The sequence below is a fragment of the Ruditapes philippinarum genome, unplaced genomic scaffold, assembly GCF_026571515.1.
Source record: "Ruditapes philippinarum isolate M1 unplaced genomic scaffold, ASM2657151v2 ctg5266_1_1_1_1, whole genome shotgun sequence".
Lineage (NCBI taxonomy): Eukaryota > Metazoa > Mollusca > Bivalvia > Venerida > Veneridae > Ruditapes > Ruditapes philippinarum.
Window position 1 is genome coordinate 25,497 of NW_026854009.1, and position 24,623 is coordinate 50,119.

Sequence of the window (24,623 nt, forward strand, 5' to 3'; positions counted from 1 at the left end):
CTGAGACGCGTTTCTGAAGTTTAAATTTGATTACAATAACAAGTATGAAGAGAAGAATCTGCGTTCAAATCTGAGAGTTTTGTGTTGCTATAAATAAGTACGAACATTGAACAATTTGTAGTTTTTATCGTACTTAACATAATATGAGCCGCGTCATGACAAAACCAATACTTCGACCAGATGGATGCGTTCGCGACTATCAGGGCCATTGTGTATTCTTGCAAGTAAACCATGGCCATAGACGGCTGATCCGGCCTGAACCATGCTGGTCGCAAACGCATTACGTTGGTTTTGTCATGACGCGGCTCATATCATTTATTATAAAAAACATTTACTAATATATTTGTATTGTAAGCAAGGTAAGGACAAACTTGCCTTATTATGTTCAGAGATCATTCACATTAACTTGACGTTTCCGAAAAAACTTTGAGCTGTTTTTACAGTCTTTGCCGTCCAGGACTGCGTTTCATAGAAAGTACTAAGTGTATCCTAAGTCCTTTGACTTATGACAACTATGAGACTAACTTAGGACCGTTTCAATAAATATTTTTATCTTCAGTAAAAGTTTTAGACTTTAATTTAATTAATTCTCATTAGGAGAGTTAATAAATACAATGACACGCCCTTCAATCAGCAGTACATAAATGTTCATCTGCATTGCTATTTAAAGAAGAGTCTTGGTATAGGACATTTTCTTTGAGTCGAAAAATGTCTCAATTTTGGTCCTTAGACATATTTTAGACTTAGGACTTTCTATGAAACGCAACCCAGAAAAGAAATGTTGGCCATTATTTTTTATTATTTCTTAATAATGGGTCGTCTTTATACGTGTACACAATTTCTGATGGACTTTGAGTTATTTTGATAATAAGATTTAAACGACCAGAAACTCTCCCCTCCCTTCTTATATTGAAACATAGTCTCATCGCTCTTAAATTAACTTTATATATTCATAGACGAAATCATTTACATAAAACATTACCCCACTCGTCCTACACGGTTGTTTGAAACGTGCTATATTAGATCTGCATAGATAAAGGAAAGAAAAAAAGAAAGATGAGATTCAAAAACTCCAAAATATTTGTAGGATTTGTCGTTGTCAGCTAAGTTTGTGAAATGTTTTTATCCCTTATATGGGGGAAGGTGACTGATATGCCTTGTCATGTAGAATTAAACAATTGTCAATTATGAATAAGCACATATATGACAGTCAGTGACAGTTGGGAAACAATAATACAACATAGTGTCTATATTGTTACCACAACACTTCCGTAACTTCATATGGTGTAAGTAACATAATATATTAGTATGTCTTTAATACTGGGATAAAATAAATCAAGTTTTGGGGCTGTATTTAATATACATACAAATCATAACATCATATTTTAACTGGTTATTGTGTGTGTATTGCACCCCCTACCCCACCCCCATCAACTCATCAATTACATATTGCGAGGATATTATGTGGAAACCATATTTCAATTTAACCCTTGTTAACATTGCTCATGTCATTTTGCAAATCAAAAGCAATCCGAAATGTATCGACAGAAAAATCACACCAATATTTTACCATTTGCTGTAATAATCTAGCGGAATTAGCCATGATGGCATTGACCTTGACTCTAGGGGAATTAAGGATTTGCCGACATGATACATTAGAAATGTGCAATCAAATTAAACGAAAAACTGAACATTGCACTGGTTTAGAGCAAATAAGGCTATGAGAGAATATTCTGTTGAAGTATTGATTATCTGTCTAATGTATTAGTTGAGTAGATTGTAGCAGTGTACATTATAGAGGTTCCTCCAGCCGACAGTCGTTCATTTAATGTAAAGTTGTCCCTTAAAACCAACTATATTGTATATATGAAAGAAAGGACATTAAAGCTTTTCGTCAAACCTTGTTTCTTATAAAAGCCATTTTTTACAGAGTGCAAACGTTCAACAGATATATACCCAGCTGATTGTTATGAAATAATGGTAAAAATTCATTGAAATCACTTTTTTTCAAAATATTTATGTAAATGTATAACAACATTGAATTTTTCATACATATTTAGTTATTGACTTTGTAGTTTTCAGAGCGAATGTGTGGAAGCAGTAAAATGCTTCCAATTATTAGCAAATAAAATGCAAGTTTGTTAAGAGTAAAGCTGTTTAAAATAAATTTATTTGTAAAAAGAATACTCTGAAAGGAAGCATGCACGGTAAACTGAAAGATAATTTGGAAATTTCAAAGCTCTCGAGAAACAGTTAACGCTCTATATATTTAAAATTAAATATGTTTATGTTCGATCTTTAAAAGAAAAATCGGTGACTAGAAAAAAGCTTATTGTTGTGTATACAACTGAACTAATTAACCCTTTGCACGCTACAGTAAAAGGACCTGTCCATCTTTTAATCTTAAAAAATGTATTCAAAATTTTTAGGTAAATATAAGACGAATAGTTTGCATAAAGCTAATACAGAGCTTATAAAATATAAATATGTACTGACAGAATAGTAAACGTGTAGACGAAGATCTGACGGCACATAGTCTGATGTACAGGCTAATCTTGACTTTCAATAGTTACAGAGGTATATTCAGCTGCCACCAACAGAGTAATGGTTGAAGCGCAATATTTAGACGTATTTGGATTTTAAAAGAAACAATATATCTTTATTATAAACTTTTAAATGAAATATTGAGAAATATTGATGAAATAAGATGCGTATTTTCATTTTCCGTATTTTCACTGTAAGATATATTTTTCACTGCAGTGAAACTTATTTTCCATATTTTCACCGGTATCTTGTCAGACTACTTTCTTCTTTCAATAATCAAGAAGACTTAAGAATTGTAAGGTCAAAAAAGAGAAAAGTATATAATACACATAAAATTCAAGTTCTTTTCTATAAATACAGGATTTATTTTCATCTTGTGATAAGAAAATTACCATATTTCACTTGTGGCTACCGCCACTCGTGAAATATTTATTTTCATACCTCTCGGTGAAATTAAATACTGTATTTATAGAAAAAAACTTGAATATCCTCTATGTATCAATTACAAAAGACGTACTGTTCTATCTTTCAATCTGGACGAAACCATTCATCATTTTGAAGGAAATTCAAAATATATATATAGACTGTATAGCGAACAGTGCAGACCCTGATTGGACGGCACGGACGTACCACCTGATCTTAGTCTGCACTGGGTGCAAATCGACTGCCGCCATCAGGATCAGGGCTGATCAAGGTAAGATCTATTTTTAACGCTGTGAGGTTTGTGGTTCAATCCGTCTGCAACCTGTAGTGTAACTAATTTTATATGTATATGTTTATTTTGCCAATCAAATATGTTTGTAAAATTTAATGTACACATTATCTTGGCACAGGCTTCTTGCAGAATATACATGTATATAATATAAAAAAAACTGCAAATTCTGTATAATGAGTCATGTTGAAAGTGAATGACATTTAATAATTACTAATTCTTCACTATTAAGACAATTAAACTCTTTACAAATATATATAAACGTTTCTGTTTTATTGTATTGATATCAGATCATTTTGGAAAAAAAGTGATCTATCGGACCTAAATGATCATTATGAGGGGGGCCTAAATGGAAATTATAGCGAATCATTTACACAAATAATTGTCTTTAAGTTTATGTTGAAAATTCAACACACTGTTACAATGTATATAGAAAAGGTTGCTCACACTGCGTATATATATCAGCTGTATTACATTATAATTATTTCATTCACCATGTTACAGCAATTACAAAACAAAATATAATGTTTAAATGCTAAATAATTAATGTTGCTGGTGAAGTTGCTAGTATTGAAAAGTGTGAAAATCTCTTACTTAAAACTGATTTTTAAATGTTTAATGATACTTAATTCCCCAGAGAAAAGTTTTAAGCAAATTGATTTAAGAGATATTTCCATTCAACAGATTGCTAGTTCACACAAATACTACGCTTGCTTATTGTCCTGTTTTTTCAATCGTTATAAACAGACAATCTCAATGAAAGCTCGTGATGTGAAAGAAAAATGATACTCTTCTTTTTCATTTATTTTCTAACTTTTAATAATTAAAAAACTTAACGGAAAGGAAAATTGTTCAGTTTAGTTTGATACTTGTATTTGGATAAAGAAAATCTTTCAGTTAAACAAACAACTGCAGGTTGAGATTGGTAATTAGAACAGAAATATCAGTTTCTAGAATCAATATTTCTTTAATGTGTTTTTAAATGTAATATAATTCTGTATTTACAAATTATAATTATCATGCCTAATAAAATGAGAAAATTTATCCGTAATTTGTTTCAAAATAGGTATATTCAACAAAAGTCCACAACAAAACTTCAGGATAAATGTAGTGTATTGTTTTAATAACTCTTTCACAAAGCAACTGGTAACAACAAAAATAATTGAAATAACAAGTTAATTAACATAATTGTAGCTTTAAATAACAAATGGTGTGACAAGAAAAGTTAGTGCATGTAAACACAGGGTTATTTATTGTACACGATTTTTATCTAGTTAATGAATACATTTATGTATCCGTTTAATTGAACAATTCAATCGAAATTCCTTTGACATATACATGTATATACAAAAGATAAAAATACACAATCAAAATGCCCGATATTAATTGATATTCAATTATTCACGTTTGTGTTAACAAATGAAACTGTACTTAAAGAATGTAAGTGCTAATATATAAAAATGTATGAAAAAGAAATGTGGAGAAACTTGAAATACTTGCAGAAACTTGCATTAATTGATATGAAATATCGTAAATAGATTAAATTGTAACAAATGTGACTTGATGCAGCTAATCTAGGCACTCAGAAACTAATATACAATGTTATATTCCACAGCACACTGTTCTCATATTGCAGTATTAATCATTGAAAAAGAACTATATGGAAAACAAACAGCCTTAAAGGTATGGTGTTTAAGACAGTAGATATGTTTACCTACATCTTACGATTTTGCTTTTTTCCCCCAAACGATATCAAAACAGAACGATTTTATGTGGGTGTGTGTGGAAGACATAGGATATTGTCCTTTTTCAACACATATGAGACTAAATTTCACACATATTAACATATAAGACATACGTTTGTTTTGTTCAATATGTATATTAGTGTAAAATATCCCACTAGGGACACATTGTTTAACAAGGGAGTACGTTGATATTGTTGTCTGAATTATGACAAAACATTGTGATATGATATATTTATGATGAATTTACCTCGGTAAAAACTCCTGAATATCCTTTAATCTCAAAAAATACATATCTGGTATAATCGATGAATATTTTTTGTAATGAACTAGAAAGGATTTTATGAGCAGTATAAACAAAAGCTGTCACGTGATATATACCCCCGAATGAAGCCTCGATCAATTCCTTCTCAAGACATATTAACAAATATATGCATGAAATAAATTACATTCTGGACACGAATGTGTGCATATACAAAACAGAACCATTGCCTTTAACTGTATGTGTAACCTTGAACAAATGATAGAGTTGAATGTATGGTCTGTAATTATTATCTTTGTAATGTCAACTTGACCTTTAAGACTTGCCACGGACACATGTCGATTTAAAAACTTTAATTAATCAATTCACAAATAAAACCTTAGACACAAAAACAAACACTGTAAACATATTTTTATACCAATTAGTAACTAAACCTCTTAAACAAGGTCGCGGGTAGTGCTCGCGAGACACGCATCTTCTTGATTTGATTGTTTTAGCCACTACTGCTTATTTCCTTCAATGAACAAAATAATTACACTGTGAGCAAAAATGCGCGTATTTAAACATGATTTTAGTAATATCTGAGGTAGGGGCATGTTTTTTTGTGACAAATTGTTTCGGTTCAGCGATTACTCCAAATTCCTAAGGTACAGGAAGACCACGTAGGTCCATATCGCCCATCTGAGTGAATGAAAAAGTTAAAGAAAAATGACCGAGGTTCATATTAATTAACGATTAAAGATTTTAATCAAGCTATTATTATATGCTTATGTATAAAACTGGAACCATTTATACAACTTTTGTAGAGGACTACCTACGAATTAATCCTGCAAAGCCTGATTAAAATCACAAGGTGATCCGGAAATTATATAAAGAAAGTAAAATTTTGATTAACATTGGACCACAGACGATGGACATCAGACGATCACAAAACCTTAGGGTGAACTTTAAATGTGGGACGGACACGCAGTCAGACAAACGGACGATACGACTTTAAAATGCCTACATTCGGGGAGTATAAAATATACCTATCTTACATATCTTAAACACTAGTGACCTTAGAAACACGGCGAGAGTCACCAGAATCTAACGATTCCGTGGCATCATCTAACGTTCCTTCAGACTGAACATCGGATTGTACGCTGCTCTGTTTGCTCATAGAGGCAGCTTGTTCTCTTTCTGGCTCTTCTGCTATCTTAGTTATATCTCTTGACATAGGCCTATAAGCTATCGCTGGTTCCCCAGTCCCTGACCGGAGGTAAAAATTCTCCACTTGAGATTTATATTGATGTTCATGTAGACTATATTGCTGTGATATGTTTGATTGTTCTTGAAAACTAACATCTCTAGTCTGATATAAACTTGTGTCACATGACTTCAATTCGGGTTGGTCTTGTGTTTGGAGCTCCTGAACTTTCGGCATCTCTCTTTGAGAGATTATGATTGGCCGTGTTATAGGTTCTTCAGTTAATTCAGGTATTCTGGATGTAGCATGCGCTTGGCGTTGTATTTGAGGTTGTCTTGATACAGATCTTGATGGAGACCCTGTCAAACTCATACTCTCCCTGATAAGAGTTGATAAAACATTTTCAGGGGCATCAACAATTTCCTCTGGTTCACTAATGACTGTTGGTATTATATTGAATCTGAGATCTTTCTTCGCCCTTGCACCTTTCTCATCTTCCTTTTCCGCTCTAAGTTCGTCGTTACTATCGGCAATAGCATGTTCTAGTACTTTACTGAGTACTGAACTAGGATAACTTTGACCAGATGGTGACTGGTCGTCAATTATAGTGGTAATTCCATCAGTTTTACTTACACGGAAGTCTCTAATAGGATATGACTGTAGACATATTTTCTGATTACGCCATCTAACACTTTCTAATATCCCTTGAGTAATAAATTCAATAGCATATCTAGACTGGGGTCTTTTACTATCGCTTTCTTGCTTTTCGGTTTTACCAATGTTTATAATCTTGCAATCAATGTCAGCAAACACGTCGCGTAAATCTGATATCATCATGACGGCATATATTTCTTTGTTGTTTTTTCTTTTCACTATGATTGGTGCTTCGCCAGTTGGCATACGCATTAATGTACGAACTTCAAAATCAGCTACTAATTCATCTTCTGTTACCAGTAATCTTGCATTTGTAACATGATTAGGTTCTACAGTTACGTCACTATCAACTTGCCAGGTGAACGTGTCCTCAAACGTTTCCCCTCGTGGTCGACATACCCGTAAGTAGCCATCGGCACTTGCGCTAACTCCGAAATGTCCAATTTCTGTTGGGATTTTAAGTTTAAAATTACAATTTCCTTTCAATGTAAATCCTTTCTGAATAGCAACTATTGTGGCTGCCTTTGTCTGTCGTTGTGTACGAAGTTTATATACCTGGTCTTTATTCGTGTTGTTTGTAAAGTCAGTTCTAAATAACTCCACTTGTTTCTTCTCCCTGTAACCACCCTCAGAGCTCCCGGCTCTTAAATGAAACTTAGTTGTCTTATGATCGAACTCAAAAAAGTTCCAAGAAACATCAAATGTAAAATCGAGCCTTTTCACACAGTCGTACCATTTAAGGTCGCGTTTCAATTCCCGCCAAGCGTAATCGGTGATAACCTTCTCAAGGTCAATAATGGACCCCGGTTCGAGGGGCTGAGATGGAAGACTACAGAGCATACCTAACAATCCAATAGTCATCAAGATGCTTTTTCACTTGTGAACTTTACGCTAATTTCAGGACATACACTTTAACGAGAGTGTTCTTTTGTTAGTTATATTTCTTTGCCAGACAAAGTCGAATGAGTACTGTCAATAGACAGTAAAATATAATTTCACGTTTTGATGGCATAACTGTAAAATATACGTCTTTTGATGGCATAAATGTAAATATACGTGTTTGATGAAAAATCTTCTTTGCTACAATATATTTGAATATGTCACAGTTACATGTATACTTGAATTTTGTAGTCGTAATGATAACATTGTCTCTGCAAAATACTGCAACCAGAATTATTTCTAGTTGCCTGATTTGACAGTATTAAAGTGAATTAATGTGTAGAAGATTACAATGAATATCTAATAATAATCAATGACTGCTATTATGCATCGTAACTCCTGTAATTATTTCTAAAATAAACACCACCGATCGATGTAAATTCATACTCCTTTAGAAGCAAAATATTTTACAAGCTATCAAGAAACAATAAGTCAGTCTAGCAACGTGTGTTAGGAAAAATTGAGTCTTTAATTCAACGAGACAAATGTCGTCCAGAATAATATATCGTAGTCTGCGCGCATTGCTTTCCCTTTTTTATACACTATGTATTGGAATCTGGTCTCAATTACATAGCATCTGTACCAACCTCTTTTAAATGTCTTCAGAGTATCATTGAATAAAATTTACAAGCGAGCTTTTTATTCTCATGTCAAACTTTCTGTTATTTCAAATTGATTTTCCATGCTAAATTGAACGATGTTAACATGATATTATCACTGTTGAACAATTTGACATGTTTAATGTATCACTGTAATCCAGTATCCAGTTATCTCACAATATCGCATTTTGCAACACTCGAAGCTGCACTTGTATACAGATGTAGCGGCGATAAAATCAATTAAAACTGTTATTTTAAGATGTTCGAAGTAGAAGAATTACCAAATATTTCACAAAGACAAGCACATGAAATATTGAGCACGCTCAACATTTCTTCTCGGCAATATCTAAACGCCGTTTTGTAGATCAATAACAGACATTTGTGTATTTCTTCCCGAGAAAGGAAAGGCAAAATAATTCCATTGTACAATCCCCCCTGGAAACAGTGTCATGTCTGAATTGTTCACTCACTAACGTATCTCTTAAGAAAGAAATATCCAAATTTACCGTACAAGCTATTAAGTCAGAGTTCCATTAGAGCTCCCTTCAGTATTTAACAATGATGCCGATTGTGGTCATCTTGTGTTTGCAAAGCAAATGTCTTCGTGTCTGCTTTATTAATGGTAGCTCAGAACAAAAAACCAATACATCGCCATGAGTGATTTAATGTTAGAAAAAAACATAAGTGAGATGTTAAATAGATAAACGAGGATTGCTGTCAAGAAACAGATCTCTGTATAGTATGCTCACAAGTCTGCATCAATTATTTTCCATTCAAACTCGTTTATTCGCCTTTGAACCTTTACCGCGTGTATATATTAATAATGTCAAACGGTTCTAAAACATATTTAACCTGTTATTTTAGTATACCAGTTATCTTTATTCTGATATTTAAATTTACATTTATCCCTATGTTAGTTATTAAATATCAAAATATGGTTACTGTTTTTTATTAAAACGTTTTTCCTATCGTGATATTATTATCACTTTAATCTTCAACTCCTTTTTTTCACATGTTACATGAAATGCCTTTCTCTATTCAGTAAAGAGACAGAAAAATTAGCGCTTCAATATTTACAACATCCTAACAGAATCACACAATATTTATGGTTATCCATACAAATATTGAGATTGGCACTGATTTGTTTCCATCGTAACGTATCGATCTTAAATAAAGAACTAGAAGTATTCAGCTGAAATATAAAGTGTATTTGCGTCTCGTATTATTAACTCTCTCGAGTTTTTTGTTCCTTAATTGTGTTGCTCGACAATGTATTCTTTTAGCAAATGTGACTGCTTTTTAGTTAACTGAGCATCTAAATTACATGTCATATTGTTCTGTTCACTGACATTTTCAAAATATTGGGAATTATGATTTCAAATCAGACAGAAAGATACATTCATTCACCCAATGTAAGAGGTCGATTATATATGCCATTCTATACGAATAACAGCATCGATAATTGTAAACGAAACATTTCTCTGTAAAATTGTTCCAGTATTGGTGAAATTAGGCAACAAATCCAATATTCACAAGCCGCTGCCAGTGTATTTATCTTGCTGATATATTACATCCAGTTTTTACGTCTGCCACTGTTCATGGTACAGTCTCAGCAAATAATTTTAAATGTACAATTGTCAAAGATTAGCATCACCAAGAAGACACATTAAACCCGTTCATGAAAATACAGTATCATCAACAAAATAATGTTGCTTATCGAAATCACGGTAAAATTGAAAGTTTTAATGTCGTCAAATGCGAGTTTTCATTTATACGAGAAGCTCTAGTGTAATTTAGTGTTTGGCGTTTTGGTTCCTAATACTTGTCATCTGGTAAAATATATTACAATAAGTTCACCAACAAGTCTTGTGAAGACCCATTTCATTTGCTTTTTGATTTGTTGTTTCATTGGAGTGGTTAATGTTTACTTTCTGAAAGAATGTGCCCTAGATAATCATGTGGTCCTTAACAAAGGTTGGTGTTAAACTATTTATTTGTTCCAAAGAAACCGACGATGATTTTTATATTTCTCAGTTTCCGATCCAAAAGTAGCCCTATAAAAGGCGCTGAAGAAAAATCAATGTTATTTGGATGTACACAATTAGGGAAACACTATCCAATTTTGTCACATGAGACACTTTGGACTGATTTATTAAATCATGTCGGTAAAAGGTTTTTTTTCTGAATTCAGCTTTGGTGACACATAAAAGGTGTTAAAGCACTTTATCCAAATAAATATATATCGCTATAAGCTCAATTCTTTGAAGATATAAACAGATTGGTACATGTGGTGCATATATCTTTTTTATTTCCAATGGCTTCGGACGGGGAAATGAACAGTATGATCACTTGCCCACTCAGTGATTCGGAAAATACCAGTTTATTGTCACACCAAATTGTTTTAATGTACCATAATCTCGGATTTGTCTGTCTAATATGAGAACTATTTTGGTTTGGAGATTTTTGTATAAATATATATCATTTGGTATCTGCTTGTAGATAATTAGCCTTAAACCTTCAGTATTTTTAAAATGGACTTGTCCATTTTTAAATTTAGAGACATAAAAATTAAAATTTGAGGCCGATCAGCCAGCAGTAATCAGTCTAATCAGACTATACTCCATATCGGCGGGAAATGCTAACCACTGTAAGTTCAAGTGAACTAACTAGACGATTATGATTGTGTACCAATGTAATCTGTATTTTTGTAACCATGTGAACTGTAACTTCATCAGAAATTGTGTTATAGATGAATAACATCAGACAGCTGCCAAAAAGCGGAAGTGCCGCACGAGGAACTTGAACTCCGCTATTATGCCACGCCACGGACTTGCACTTTGCTGACCTTATGTGCTAATTGAGCAAGCTATTCCCTGATAAAAACAAATATGAGTCAGCTTAAACGTATATGCCCGAAATACTCAATTTTATTATAAATTCCTTGATACTTGTTACAGTTCTCTTGTCATAACAAACTAGGTCTGTCTTAAATTTAAACTAGGTCTGTCTTAAATTTAAACTTCTAACAATGTATGTTAGTTACACAAGATATACTTCATTCCCCAAGTTGGGAATAGAGAGACCATAAGTGTTATATTACACAGATGTCTAGACATTGAAGATTCTTTAACCGGTAACTGTAATATTAATATGACAGACACTGTATATTTATACCTATACCAACAAGCATTTGATGCTTGAAATGTATATCACTGATCAATATATCCAAAAAAATGTTTGTGTGCAAAACAAAGAAAAACAAAAAATGTTCAAGTTCTCATTTTTATTGCTTATTTTGACTAAGTAGCATACATGTATTGAAAGGCATAGTTATACTGGAGCATTTATAATACTTAATATATTTGTCATCTTGTAGAATCACCCAAATAAAACTTTTGAAGGTCCATGGTTTTGTCATGGTTTTGTCATGGTTTGTAAAAGAGCTACTATATGAAGATCATGGATTTGTAAGTGTTAAAAGTATAAAAAATAACTAGATATACCAGCTTGTTGAAATAGGCGACCAAAACCAGTTAATAATCAAGGCCTCTGTTTAGCATCAAGTCACAGAATCATTAACTTAAGTTATAGGATAAAGGGAAGATAAGTGGTAACATATGGATGCTCGTTACATGACATGACCGGACAGTAAAATGGGTTTTGTGTGCAGATTCTTACCAAGTGTCTCCAAACTTCAGTTACATTTATTTCCTTTAGCATGTTAAAAAATGTGCTATCACTCTATTAGTAGTTAGCTGGCATTCTAGTGACCAAAACGTGTACTGTGTACATTTGTAATTTGTCTTCTTACTTGACTTTGGCCCTCATTGTATTACAGCATTATATGTCTATTGCTTAATCAAGTTATCTATTGTATTGAGTAAGACACTTGCACATCAATTACCCACTGAGTTATTGAATGGAACAAAGTCTAAGGGTAAAATTTTACATTTTGATTTTATACATAGGATAGTGGGGTACAGCAAGAATGTTACAATCAACTCCTGCCTTACCTTGACTACCTATCTTCTTACATTCATTGAAATCATGTAGGTAACCACTAACAAACTCCTTACTGTGTCTGTTAATAAGGTAAAACTTGCCATTACTCACAACACATTTATTTCCAAACTGAATGGAATCACTAAAATCTATTCCCTCTAATTTTCCTGTTTCCAGATTCATTTTCCTCATGATAAATTTTGGTAATTCAAACATATCATGCTCATAGAGCCAATCAAGTCCACTATCAATATAAGGAAATTCGTAGATATAACCACCAAAGTATTGTGGAGTGAAAATGTACATATCATCAATATAGCAGGCTGTTTTTCTAATAGTAGTCCATTCCAATGTTGACAGATCAAGGCAGACAAGGAAGGTTTTATACACATAGATTTTACTGTCACAATAAACAGCTTGTGGTGTGAACCAGGTGTGTGGCATTTTTGTGAGGTCTGTCCATGTATCTGAAATAAAATTATAATAAGTTAAATAACTTAGATTCACCATCAACTAATTGAAGTTTTCTAGTATAACAATATATCAGTGTAAATGAGTTTGCTTTCTTTTATAATTGTTCACAAAATTGAGCAGTTTCAAGCAAAATAGCTAGAGGTCTAGTGTAAATAGAGTTACAGTAGTACAGTAGAACTACTTGACAAAGTTTTGAAACAGAAAGTAAGACTATTCATTTAAGTACTATTATGAGAGATATATTTACATATTCATAAAATAATTGCAAAACTCTGAGTTTTCACCAGGCATTTTAAAATTCTTTGTTCTAAAAGATTATTAATTTTCATTTATAAATATATGCTAAAAATGACTTTGATCATAATAAGTAATAACAATGGTAAAGATTAGCTATTATTTGTTTCATTCTTGTAAAATTTACACTGATTTATGAGAACTTAACATGTTGCTTAACTGTTTACATAATGCATGACTTCATGACTTCTTAAAAAATTTGTTAAATTTGTATGTTTGTATGTTACACTCTAGCTGTATTTAATGAATGCTGTGTATTTGTGTAATGACAGGGAACTATTATGTTCAAGTCATGATGATGAATAATAAAATCTGTTCTGTTCATAAGTATGTACATGACAGCTTTTTGAAACAAGAGCGATCAGTAATCACATGTGTCGCCTCATGATGGCCAATTTCATGTTGGGACAAATTTTGTGACAGACGGACAGACAGACCGACAGTGCACAACTAGACTTGGTACTGATCATTCCTGTAAAGTTTGGATAAAATTGCACCAGTAGTTTATGAGGAGTAGTCCGGACAAGCTTTTGCATATCTGGCAACACACAGAAAAAAACCACCTTTTTATCAAAGGGCCATAACTCGGCCAAAAATCATTCAACCGGAAAACCCGTGCAATATGCCCAAAGACTTGACCTACAATCAATCTTGTAAAATTTCATTGAAATTGTATTAGTGGTGTAAGAATAAAAATTATTAAAGGGCCATAATTCCGACAAAATTATATTATATTGAATTATAAGCCGATTATATGCACAACTAGACTTGGTACTGATTTTCCTGTAAAGTTTAGGTGAAATTGCACAAGTGGATTTTAAGAAGTAGTCCGACAAGCTTTTGTGTATCTGGCAACACACAAAAAACCAACTTTTTTATTCAAGGGTCATAACTCGGCCAAAATCATTCAATCAGAAAACTCGTTCAATCTGCTACATATTAATCCTTGAAAGTTTGATGGAAATTGCATTAGTGTTATGAGAGGAGCATTCCGGACAAAACATTAAAATCAAAAATAATAATAGGTCATTACTCTGACAAAAATCATTAAACCAGAAAATTCTGACAATATGCACAGCTAGACTTGGTACTGATCATTCCTGTAAAGTTTGGATGAAATTGCATCGGTAGTTTATGAGGAGTAGACCGCACAAGTTTTGTGAGGGACGGACGGACGGACAGACAGACAGACAGACGGACAGACAGACAGACAGACGGACAGACAGACGACGGAGAAGTGATCCCTATATGTCGCCACTACTCCGTAGAGGCGACACAATAAATGACATTACATTAAATATTATTATGATATTTAGCAATGTTGCTAAGAATAACATTTAATTCATACCTAAATTATGAAAAAAATATTAACTTTAATTAGACATAGGGTGATTATTCAACTTGTTACAGTACTTATGAGAAATACAGGTATAAATAAAAGATCAAACAAAGAATTTTATGTGTAAAGGAGACTTTTCTAATACATGTACTACAAGTAACATTACAAAGAAAATAAATAGCTAAGGAAAAAAAACGAGAGCGAAATAATGGCTGTTAACCCATTACCACATGAGCATTTTGTGAACAAGAGCTGTCACAGGAGACAGCGGAGCTTCACTAATAAAATACTGGACACAGTAAGGAAGACAAAACTATGAGAGAACAATAGCTGTCATCCAAGTGACGAATGCCCCCGAAAAGGTTTCTTAAGCATGCAGGTATTATGAAAAGAAAAGAGAATGAAAGTAACTAATTGCTTAATATTGTTCTTTGTATTATTGTACCTGTAATCTCTAGTTGTGATAGCGTAAACCTTCAAAATGTAAGTGTGACCTTGACCTTTAAAGAAGGGACGTGGTTCCTGGACGCGACAGAATGTTGTTATGAGATAGACATCTGTGCCAAGTTATTTCAAAATCCCTCAATGTATGACAAAGTTACAGTCTGGACATGATTGTTGTGTAAGTGGGGACACATGGACGGACAGACACAGACATGAGCCTTAGCCGCGACACACATTGTCTTGATATGTAAGACATTTGTGCCAAGTTAGTTTAAAGTCCTTCCATGCATGACAAAGTTACAGTCCGTACATAAATGTGTATCTTCAAACTTTTCTCGAGAGAATGAGTACCTTCAAACTATAAGTGTGACCTTGACCTTGAAGGTAGGGACATGGGTTTTAGCCGCGACATATCATCTTGATGTGGTAGACATTTATGCCTAGTTATTTTAAAATCCTTCGATGCATGACAAAGTTACAGTCTGGACACAAATGTGTGTAACTATAAACTCTTATTGTGATAAAGTGAAAGTTCAAAATGTTAGTGTGACCTTGACCTTTGAGGTAAGGACGTGACTTTTGAACACGACGCATCTTCTCTATATGGTAGACATTTATTTCATGCCAAGTTCTTTTAAAATCATTCGATGCATGACAAAGTTACAGCCCGGATACGATTGTGTGTACCTATTAATTCTAATTATGATAATGTGAAACTTCAAAATGTTAGTGTGACTTTGACCTTTGAAGTAGGGACGTAATTCTTAGACGGGACACATCTTCTTGACATTTATGCCTAGTTATTCTAAAATCAATCGATGCATGACAAAGTTACAGTCTGGACACGAATGTGTGTACCTATTTACTCTAATTGCTATAATGTGAAACTTCAAAATGATAGTGTGACCTGGACCTTTGAGGTAGGGACTTGGTTCTTGGACGCGACACATCGTCTTGATGTGGTAGACATTTGTGCCAAGATATTTCAAAAACCCTCAATATATGACAAAGTTATAGTCCAGACACAAATGAAGTGGGGACGCACAGAGGGACAGACAGACAGACAGAACGGTGCAATTTCAATATGCCTCCCTTCGCGGGCATGAAAATCAATTACGTATAAGTATGTTTTAAGTTATAGTAAAAAAATAACATTTCTTAACATAAATTCCAAGTTCAAGGGGGAATAATTTTGGAAATAGTCACGCTAGAGTTATGAACCTTGTCACACAACATGTGTGTAATGATAAGACATATATATTTGAAATTTGAATTAGATATCTTAAAAAGTAAAGAAGTTATAATATTTCTTAAGAAAATCCTAAGTTCAAAGAGAAATAAAACTGAAAATATTGCTTCAAGAGTTATGAACCTTGTCTCATAAGATGTAATTGATGATAAGAAATTTGTATTTGAAGTTTGAGGTAGATACCTTAAAAACTAAAGAAGTTATAGTAAAAAATAACATTTTTCAAGTAAAAAAATCTAAGTTTATGGGGAGATAATTCTTGCAATATTAGTGTTAGAGTTATGAACCTTGTTCCATAACATGTGGTTAATAATAAGGAACATATATTTGAAGTATGTAGTTGATCCCTTAAGAAATAAGTAACAGTGAAAAATAATATTTTTTAAGGTAAATTCTAAGTTCAAGGGGTAGAGATAGAGTCAAAGGCTTTTCAGCCTTGGTTACATGTTACCTTATGATCTACCTGGGGTCATTTTTAGCCTCTCACAAGTCCAAAATTTTCTTGGCAATGAGGGGTGCTGCCGCCCTCCTTCAAACCCCCAAACAGAAGGGGCCACATCCCCCTTCTGGCAACCCCTTGATGTATCTTTTGGATAGGGGGCGGCACCAAAAAGTGGTCACTTTTTTTAAACAACATTTCTCAGACAAAAACAAGTATTGGGGGCCTAAATAAGGCATTTTTTCACCATTTGAGACAACAAAAGGGGGGGGGGTGAAAAAGGCGTAAAAAGGCGTGTATATCTGGTAATGGGTTAATAGCTTATTTCTGTGAAATCATATGCCAGTTCTGCAACATGAAACAATTTTAAATATTTTTGTATATTAAGACCATCAAGGAAACATTCCCATTTCATTTCATTAAATTATGCAATATGCTCAGTGATTGAGAGGATGATGTTAAACTTTCATGGATTTTTACTATTTCTAGCTCCGGGGACTATCTTTTTCACCACAACAGAATGATTTTATCTATTTCTGTACAAAATATAAAAGAATTATTTTTAAGTTTTAAAGAAGTTGTTTTATATGTACCATTGACTGTATCATATTGTTGCACTGTGTCCAGAATATCTCTGTACTTTCCAAATCCACCCATGATATACAGGCTGTCATGTGAACCACAAGCTCCATGATGTCTCCTTGGTGATGGTAGTTCAGTTACCTTCTCCCATTTCAAGTCAAATCCATCAAGTTTCCATACATCCATTATCATAGAGTAACGTGTCATACATAGTTGACCACCACTCATATACACATCCTTACCTGAAATATTTAGAAACTTGAATGCTGCTGTACATCATTTATATCAGTGTGAAATTATCTTTAACAGTAACTAGAAATGTGTCGTCACGCCACGGATGCCCCCGCATGCAGCAAAAATTTCAGATGTTACAATATTTAGTTCCAAATTTGTTTGCACAAACTATTTTTTTTTTAATTTTAAGTTCAAAGCCCTTAAAACTATTCAATGTAAACACAATTTATTTTTATACAAAGTTCAAGGTACTGAAACTATTCAGTGTTAACTAGCCAAAATAATGACATACATACATTTCTACAAAAGTATGAGTGCTGAAACTAAAAATTCAAAATTTTTCCAACATTCAAGAGAGATAACATTGTCCAAAATCATTGAACCACGACCAAATTCGAACTTGAACTGCTTATTCCTAAGATGTATGTATATGTTAAATTTGAGTTGAATGTGTACAACCATTGGGGAGATAATGAACGGAAACTAAAAATTTCTGATTTTTTTTAAAGTTCAAGAGGGATACCTCTGTCAGCTATCATCAAACAATGACCAAATTCGAACTTGACCTGTGTATTCTTATGACATATCCATATGTTAAATTTGAGTTGAATATGTACAACTGTAGGGGAGATAATGAACTGAAACTGAAAATTTCCTTTTTTTCAAAGTGAAAGGGGCATAACTCTGCCAAAAATCATCGAACCATGAATAAATTTGAACTTGACCGGGCATTCCTTTGATGTATCCAATTATGTCAAAGTTGAATGTCAAAGTTGAGTTGAATGTGTAATACCGTTGGGGAGATAATGAACGGAAACTGAAAATTTCATATTATTTTCAAAGTGAAAGGGGCATCACTCTGCCTAAAATCATCGAACAATGACCAAATTCAAACTTGACCTGCGCATTCCTTTGACATATCCATATGTCAAATTTGAGTTGAATATGTAATACTGTTGGGAAGATAATGAACGGAAACTGAAAATTTCATCAAGGGGCATAACTCTTGTCAAAAATCATCGAACCATGACCAAATTCAAACTTGACCTGTTTTTTCTCATGATATATCCATATGTCAAGTTTGAGTTGAATGTGTGCAACTGCTAATAAGATAATGAACGGAAACTGATGATGACGAAATGACAGAATGGCGGAAGGACTGAATGAAGGGATGGAATGACGGAACAGGGTAACACTATATAAACATAAACTAGAGCTGTCACAGCAGACAGCGAAGCTCGACTAATAAAATACTGGACGCAGTAAGGAGGACAAAACTATGAAAGAACAAGAGGGCCATGATGGCCCTGAAGTCGCTCACCTGTACATAGGCCCCCGGAGCAAGGCCAGTTTAAAGCCCGGGGCTTTTATTTGAACAAACTTTGTAGACAACCATTAGAAGATGTTTCATGCTAAACATCTAAGGTCAAGCTCGTTGGGATTTTTAAAAGAAGATTTTTTTAAGTTTTTTCTTTACACATATAGTTAAAAACAATGACACACCTGGGGCAGGGCCAGTTTTGACCCCAGGGCTTTTATTTGAACAATCTTTGTAGACACTTACTAGAAAATGTTTTATGCTTAATATCTAAACTCTAGCTATTCGGGTTTTTTAAAAGAAGATTTTAAAGTTTTTGCTATATTTGTATAAGGAAAATCAATGTCCCCCGGGGTGGGGCCAATTTTGACTCCAGGGCTTTTATTTTAACAAACTTTGAAGACACTCACTAGAAGATGCTTCATGCTTAATATCTAAACTCTTGCTATTTGAGTTTTTTCAAAGAAGATTTTTCAATTTTTGCTATAGTTTTACACATATAGGGGAAAAGAATAACCTCCGGGGCGGGGCCAATTTTGACCCCAGGGCTTTTATTTGAACAAACTTGGTAGACATCCATAAGAAGATGTTTCATGCTAAATATCTTAGCTCTAACTCTTTTGGTTCTTTAAAAGAAGATTTTTTAAGTTTTTACTATATGTATAAATGGAAAATCAATGACCCCCTGGGGTGGGGCCAACTTTGACCTCAGGGCATTTATTTGAACAATCTTGGTAGACATCCATTAGAAGATGTTTCATGCTAAATATCTTAGCTCTAGCTCTTTTGGTTCTTTAAAAGAAGATTTTTTAAAGTTTTTACTATATGTATATAGGGAAAATCAATGACCCCCTGGGGCGGGGCCAATTTTGACCCCAGGGCTTTTATTTGAACAAACTTGGTAGACATCCATTAGAAGATGTTTCATGCTAAATATCTTAGCTCTAGCTCTTTTGGTTCTTTAAAAGAAGATTTTTTAAGTTTTTACTATATGCATATAGGGAAAATCAATGACCCCCTGGGGCGGGGCCAATTTTGACCCCAGGGCTTTTATTTGAACAAACTTGGTAGACACCCATTAGAACATGTTTCATGCTAAATATCTTAGCTCTAGCTCTTTGGGTTCTTTAAAAGATGATTTTTTAAGTTTTTACTATATGTATATAGGGAAAATCAATGACCCCCTGGGGCAGGGCCAATTTTGACCCCAGGGCTTTTATTTGAACAAACTTGGTAGACATCCATTAGAAGATGTTTCATGCTAAATATCTTAGCTCTAGCTCTTTTGGTTCTTTAAAAGAAGATTTTTTTAAGTTTTACTATATGCATATAGGGAAAATCAATGACCCCCTGGGGCGGGGCCAATTTTGACCCAAGGGCTTTTATTTGAACAAACTTGGTAGACACTCACCAGAAGATGTTTCATGCCAAAAATCTAAGCTCTAGCTCTTTGGGTTTTTTAGAAGAAGATATTTTAAGTTTTTTCTTTTGGTTGCCATGGCAACCAGAGTTCTGCATGGAATTAAATTCTTTGAACAATTTTCAAAGGTGACCACCAAAGGAACATTCCTGTGAAGTTTTGATGAAATTGGCTTAGTGGTTTATGAGGAGATATCATTTAAAGTAAAAGTTTACGGACGACAGACGACGGACGGACGCCGGACGGACGCCGGACGCCGGACGAAAAGCGATCACAAAAGCTCACCCTGTCACTTTGTGACAGGTGAGCTAAAAATCAATTATGTATTAAGTTATAGTAAAACAAGAAACATGGCAATGCCACGAAACCAGGTTTTCAATTATCTCCATTGTAGATAAATATGTTGTATTTGTAATACAAATGCAAGCAATAAACAATGTAACTATGTGCAATGTAAAACATGAATAATGTAGGAGGAATTGCCTCAGAAGAAGTGTTCACTGTATATTCTGTATAAGGAAAAAATGTATTCTGTATAAGGAAAAAAAACAAAGGGCCATAATTAGGTCAAAAATTATCCAATCACAAAACCTCTACAATATGCGCCAGGGCACATGATGACAAAGCTTCTGTGAAAGTTTGAACAAAATCCGTTGAGAAATGTAGGACTAGTTCAGCACAGAAGAATTTGTTCACTATATATTGATAATTCTGTATAAGGAAAAAAAACAAAGGGGCATAATTAGGTCAAATATTATCCAATCACAAAAATTCCTGACAATATGCGCCAGGGCACTTGATAACAAAGCTTCTGTGAAAGTTTGAACAAAATCTGTTGAGAAATGTAGGACTAGTTCAGCACAGAAGAATTTGTTCACTATATATTCTGTATAAGGAAAAAAACAAAGGGCCATAATTACATCAAATATTATCCAATCACAAAACCCCGACAATATGTGCCAGGGCACTTGATAACAAAGCTTCTGTGAAAGTTTGGTTAAAATCCGTTGAGAAATGTAGGAAGAGTTGCGCACAGAAGAAATTGTTCACTATATATTCTTTATAAGGGAAAAAAACAAAGGGCCATAATTAGGTCAAATATTATCCAATGGCAAAACCCGGACAATATGTGCCAGGGCACTTGACGACAAACTTCTGTAAAAGTTTGGTCAAAATCCGTAGAAAAATATAGGAGGAGTTGCGCACAGAAGAAATTGTTCACTATATATTCTATATAAGAAAAAACAACAAAGGGCCATAATTAGGTCAAATATTATCCAATCGCAAAACACCGACAATATGTGCCAGGGCACTTGATGACAAAGCTTCTGTGAAAGTTTGGTCAAAATCCGTTGAGAAATGATGGAGGAGTTGCGCACAGAAGAAATTGTTCACTATATATTCTATATGAGAAAAAAACAACAAAGGGCCATAATTAGGTCAAATATTATCCAATCGCAAAACCCCGACAATATGTGCCAGGGCACTTGATGACAAAGCTTCTGTGAAAGTTTGGTCAAAATCCGTTGAGAAATGATGGAGGAGTTTGCGCACAGAAGAAATTGTTCACTATATATTCTATATAAGAAAAAACAACAAAGGGCCATAATTAGGTCAAATATTATCCAATGGCAAAACCCCGACAATATGCGCCAGGGCACTTGATGACAAAGCTTCTGTGAAAGTTTGGTCAAAATCCGTTGAGAAATGATGGAGGAGTTGCGCACAGAAGAAATTGTTAACGCCCGCCCGCCCGTCCGCCCGCCCATCCGCCTGCCGACATACCTCAATCTAATAACCAGTTTTTTCCTTCGTAAAACCTGGTTAAAAATAACATTTGTTAACATAAATTCCAAGATCAAGGGGAATAATTCTAGAAATAGTCACGCTACAGTTATGAACCTTGTCACACAACATGTGTGTAATGATAAGAAATATATATTTAAAGTTTGAAGTAGATACCTTAAAAAGTAAAGAAGTTATAATATTTCTTAAAGACAAGAGCGATCAGTGATCACATGTGTCGCCTCATGATGGCCAATTTCATGTTTGGACAAGTTTTGTGACAGACAGACGGACAGTGCACAACTAGACTTGATACTGATCATTCCTGTAAAGTTTGGATAAAATTGCACCAGTAGTTTATGAGGAGTAGTCCAGACAAGCTTTTGTGTATCTGGCAACACACAGAGAAAAACACCTTTTTATCAAAGGGCCATAACTCTGCTAAAAATCATTCAACCGGAAAACCCGTGCAATATGCGCGAGGACTTGAGCTACATACAGATCCTGTAAAGTTTCATTGAAATTGCATAAGTGGTATAAGAGAAGTAGGCCGGACAAACTTTAAAACTAAAAATTATTAAAGGGCCAAAACTCTGACAAAAATCATTGAACAGGAAAATGCTGACAATATGCACAACTAGACTTGGTACTGATCATTCCTGTAAAGTTTAGATGAAATTGCACCAGTAGTTTATGAGGAGTAGTCCGGACAAGTTTTGTGACGGACGGACAGATGGACAGACAGATGACGGAGAACCGTGTCACATAAGATGTGGATGATGATAAGGTACATATATTTGAAGTATGAAGTTGATCCCTTTAGAAATAAATAAGTGACAGAAAAAAATAATATTTTTTAAGGAAAATTCTAAGTTCAAGGGGAGATAAATCTGAAAATATTGGTGCTAGTTATGAACCTTGTCACATAAGATGGGGATGATGATAAGTTACATATATTTGAAGTATGAGGTTGATCCCTTAAGAAATAAATAAGTAACAGTAAAAAATAGTATTTTTGAGGAAAATTCTAAGTTCAAGGGGAGATAAATCTAAAAATATTGGTGCTAGAGTTATGAACCTTGTCACATAAGATGGGGATGATGATAAGGTACATATATTTGAAGCATGAGGTTGATCCCTTAAGAAATAAAGAAGTTACAGTAAACAAGATATGTTTGTAAAACATGTATGCCCCCTATCAGCAGCCAATTAGTCATGTGATAAGGTTATTATGCATGACGTCTGACCCAGTGATCAAACAATTAATAAGGGTTATAAAGTATCTACTGGTCATGACCTTGACCTTTGACCCCTTGACCCAAAACTCAATAGGGGTCATCTGCTGGTCACGACCAATCATCATACAAAGTTTGAAGTTCCTAGGCCTAGGCGTTTTTAGTAAATTGATCAGAAACCGTTTTTACCTACAAGGTCAATGTGACCTTGACCTTTGACCCCTTGACCCCAAAATCAATAGGGGTCATCTGCTGGTCATGACCAATCACCATGCCAAGTTTGAAGTTCTTAGGCCTAAGGGTTCTCTTATTATTGATCGGAAACCGTTTTAACATACAAGGTCAATGTGACCTTGACCTTTGACCCCAAAATCAATAGGGGTCATTTGCTGGTCATGACCAATCACCATGCCAAGTTTTGAAGTTTCTAGGCCGAAGCGTTCTTTAGTTATTGATCAGAAACCTTTTTTTACTTACAAGGTCATTGTGACCTTGACCTTTGACCCCTTTGATCCCAAAATCAATAGGAGTAATCTGCTGGTCATGACAAATCACCATACCAAGTTTTGAAGTTCCTAGGCCGAAGCGTTCTTGAGTTATTGATCAGAAACCGTTTTTACTTAAAAGGTCAATGTGACCTTGACCTTTACCCCAAAATCAATAGGGGTCATCTGCTGGTCATGACCAATCACCATGCCAAGTTTGAAGTTTCTAGGCCGAAGCGTTCTTTAGTTATTGATCAGAAACCGTTTTTACTTACAAGGTCATTGTGACCTTGACCTTTGACCCCTTGATCCCAAAATCAATAGGAGTAATCTGCTGGTCATGACAAATCACCATACCAAGTTTGAAGTTCCTAGGCCTTAAGGTTCTTTAGTTATTGATCAGAAAACCGTTTTTACTTAAAAGGTCAATGTGACCTTGACCTTTTGACCCCTTCACCTAAAACTCAATAGGGGTCATCTGCTGTCATGACCAAATCATCACACAAAGTTTTTTTTGAAGTTCCTAGGCCTAAGCGTTTTTAGTTAATTGATCGGAAACCGTTTTTTTACCTACAAGGTCAATGTGACCTTGACCTTTGACCCCTTGACCCCAAAATCAATAGGTCATCTGCTGGTCATGACCAATCACCATACCAAGTTTGAAGTTCCTAGGCATAAGGGTTCT

At 34.2% G+C, this 24,623-nt stretch overlaps 2 protein-coding genes and 1 long non-coding RNA gene across 3 annotated transcripts in view; all 3 read right to left on the reverse strand.

The window, feature by feature from the left end:
* Window positions 1-4,372: 4,372 nt before the first annotated feature.
* On the reverse strand, window positions 4,373-9,778 carry LOC132738669 (uncharacterized). The gene has a single exon (XM_060726247.1). It carries the CDS (start codon window positions 7,959-7,961, stop codon window positions 6,303-6,305), a length of 1,659 nt encoding a protein of 552 aa, XP_060582230.1. The 5' UTR covers window positions 7,962-9,778; the 3' UTR covers window positions 4,373-6,302.
* Window positions 9,779-11,906: 2,128 nt separating this feature from the next.
* Window positions 11,907-24,623, reverse strand: part of LOC132738670 (kelch-like protein 29) — a 28,605-nt gene continuing 15,888 nt past the window's right edge. Inside the window, exons 5-6 of the mRNA XM_060726248.1 lie at window positions 17,473-17,703; window positions 11,907-13,107 (exon numbers count right to left, since the gene is read on the reverse strand). Coding sequence (XP_060582231.1) covers window positions 12,584-13,107; window positions 17,473-17,703 — 755 coding nt within the window. The 3' untranslated portion in view covers window positions 11,907-12,583. The remainder of the gene's footprint in view (window positions 13,108-17,472; window positions 17,704-24,623) is intronic.
* On the reverse strand, window positions 18,205-24,346 carry LOC132738671 (uncharacterized). Its single transcript, XR_009626906.1, has 2 exons — window positions 20,386-24,346; window positions 18,205-20,282 (listed from the first exon to the last, which is right to left on the reverse strand). It is a non-coding gene; the product is annotated as an uncharacterized LOC132738671 (long non-coding RNA).

Bases quoted from the DNA above. Each gene is read 5' to 3' on its own strand.
- LOC132738669 (XM_060726247.1), bottom strand. From the start codon at position 7,961: ATGACTATTGGATTGTTAGGTATGCTCTGTAGTCTTCCATCTCAGCCC.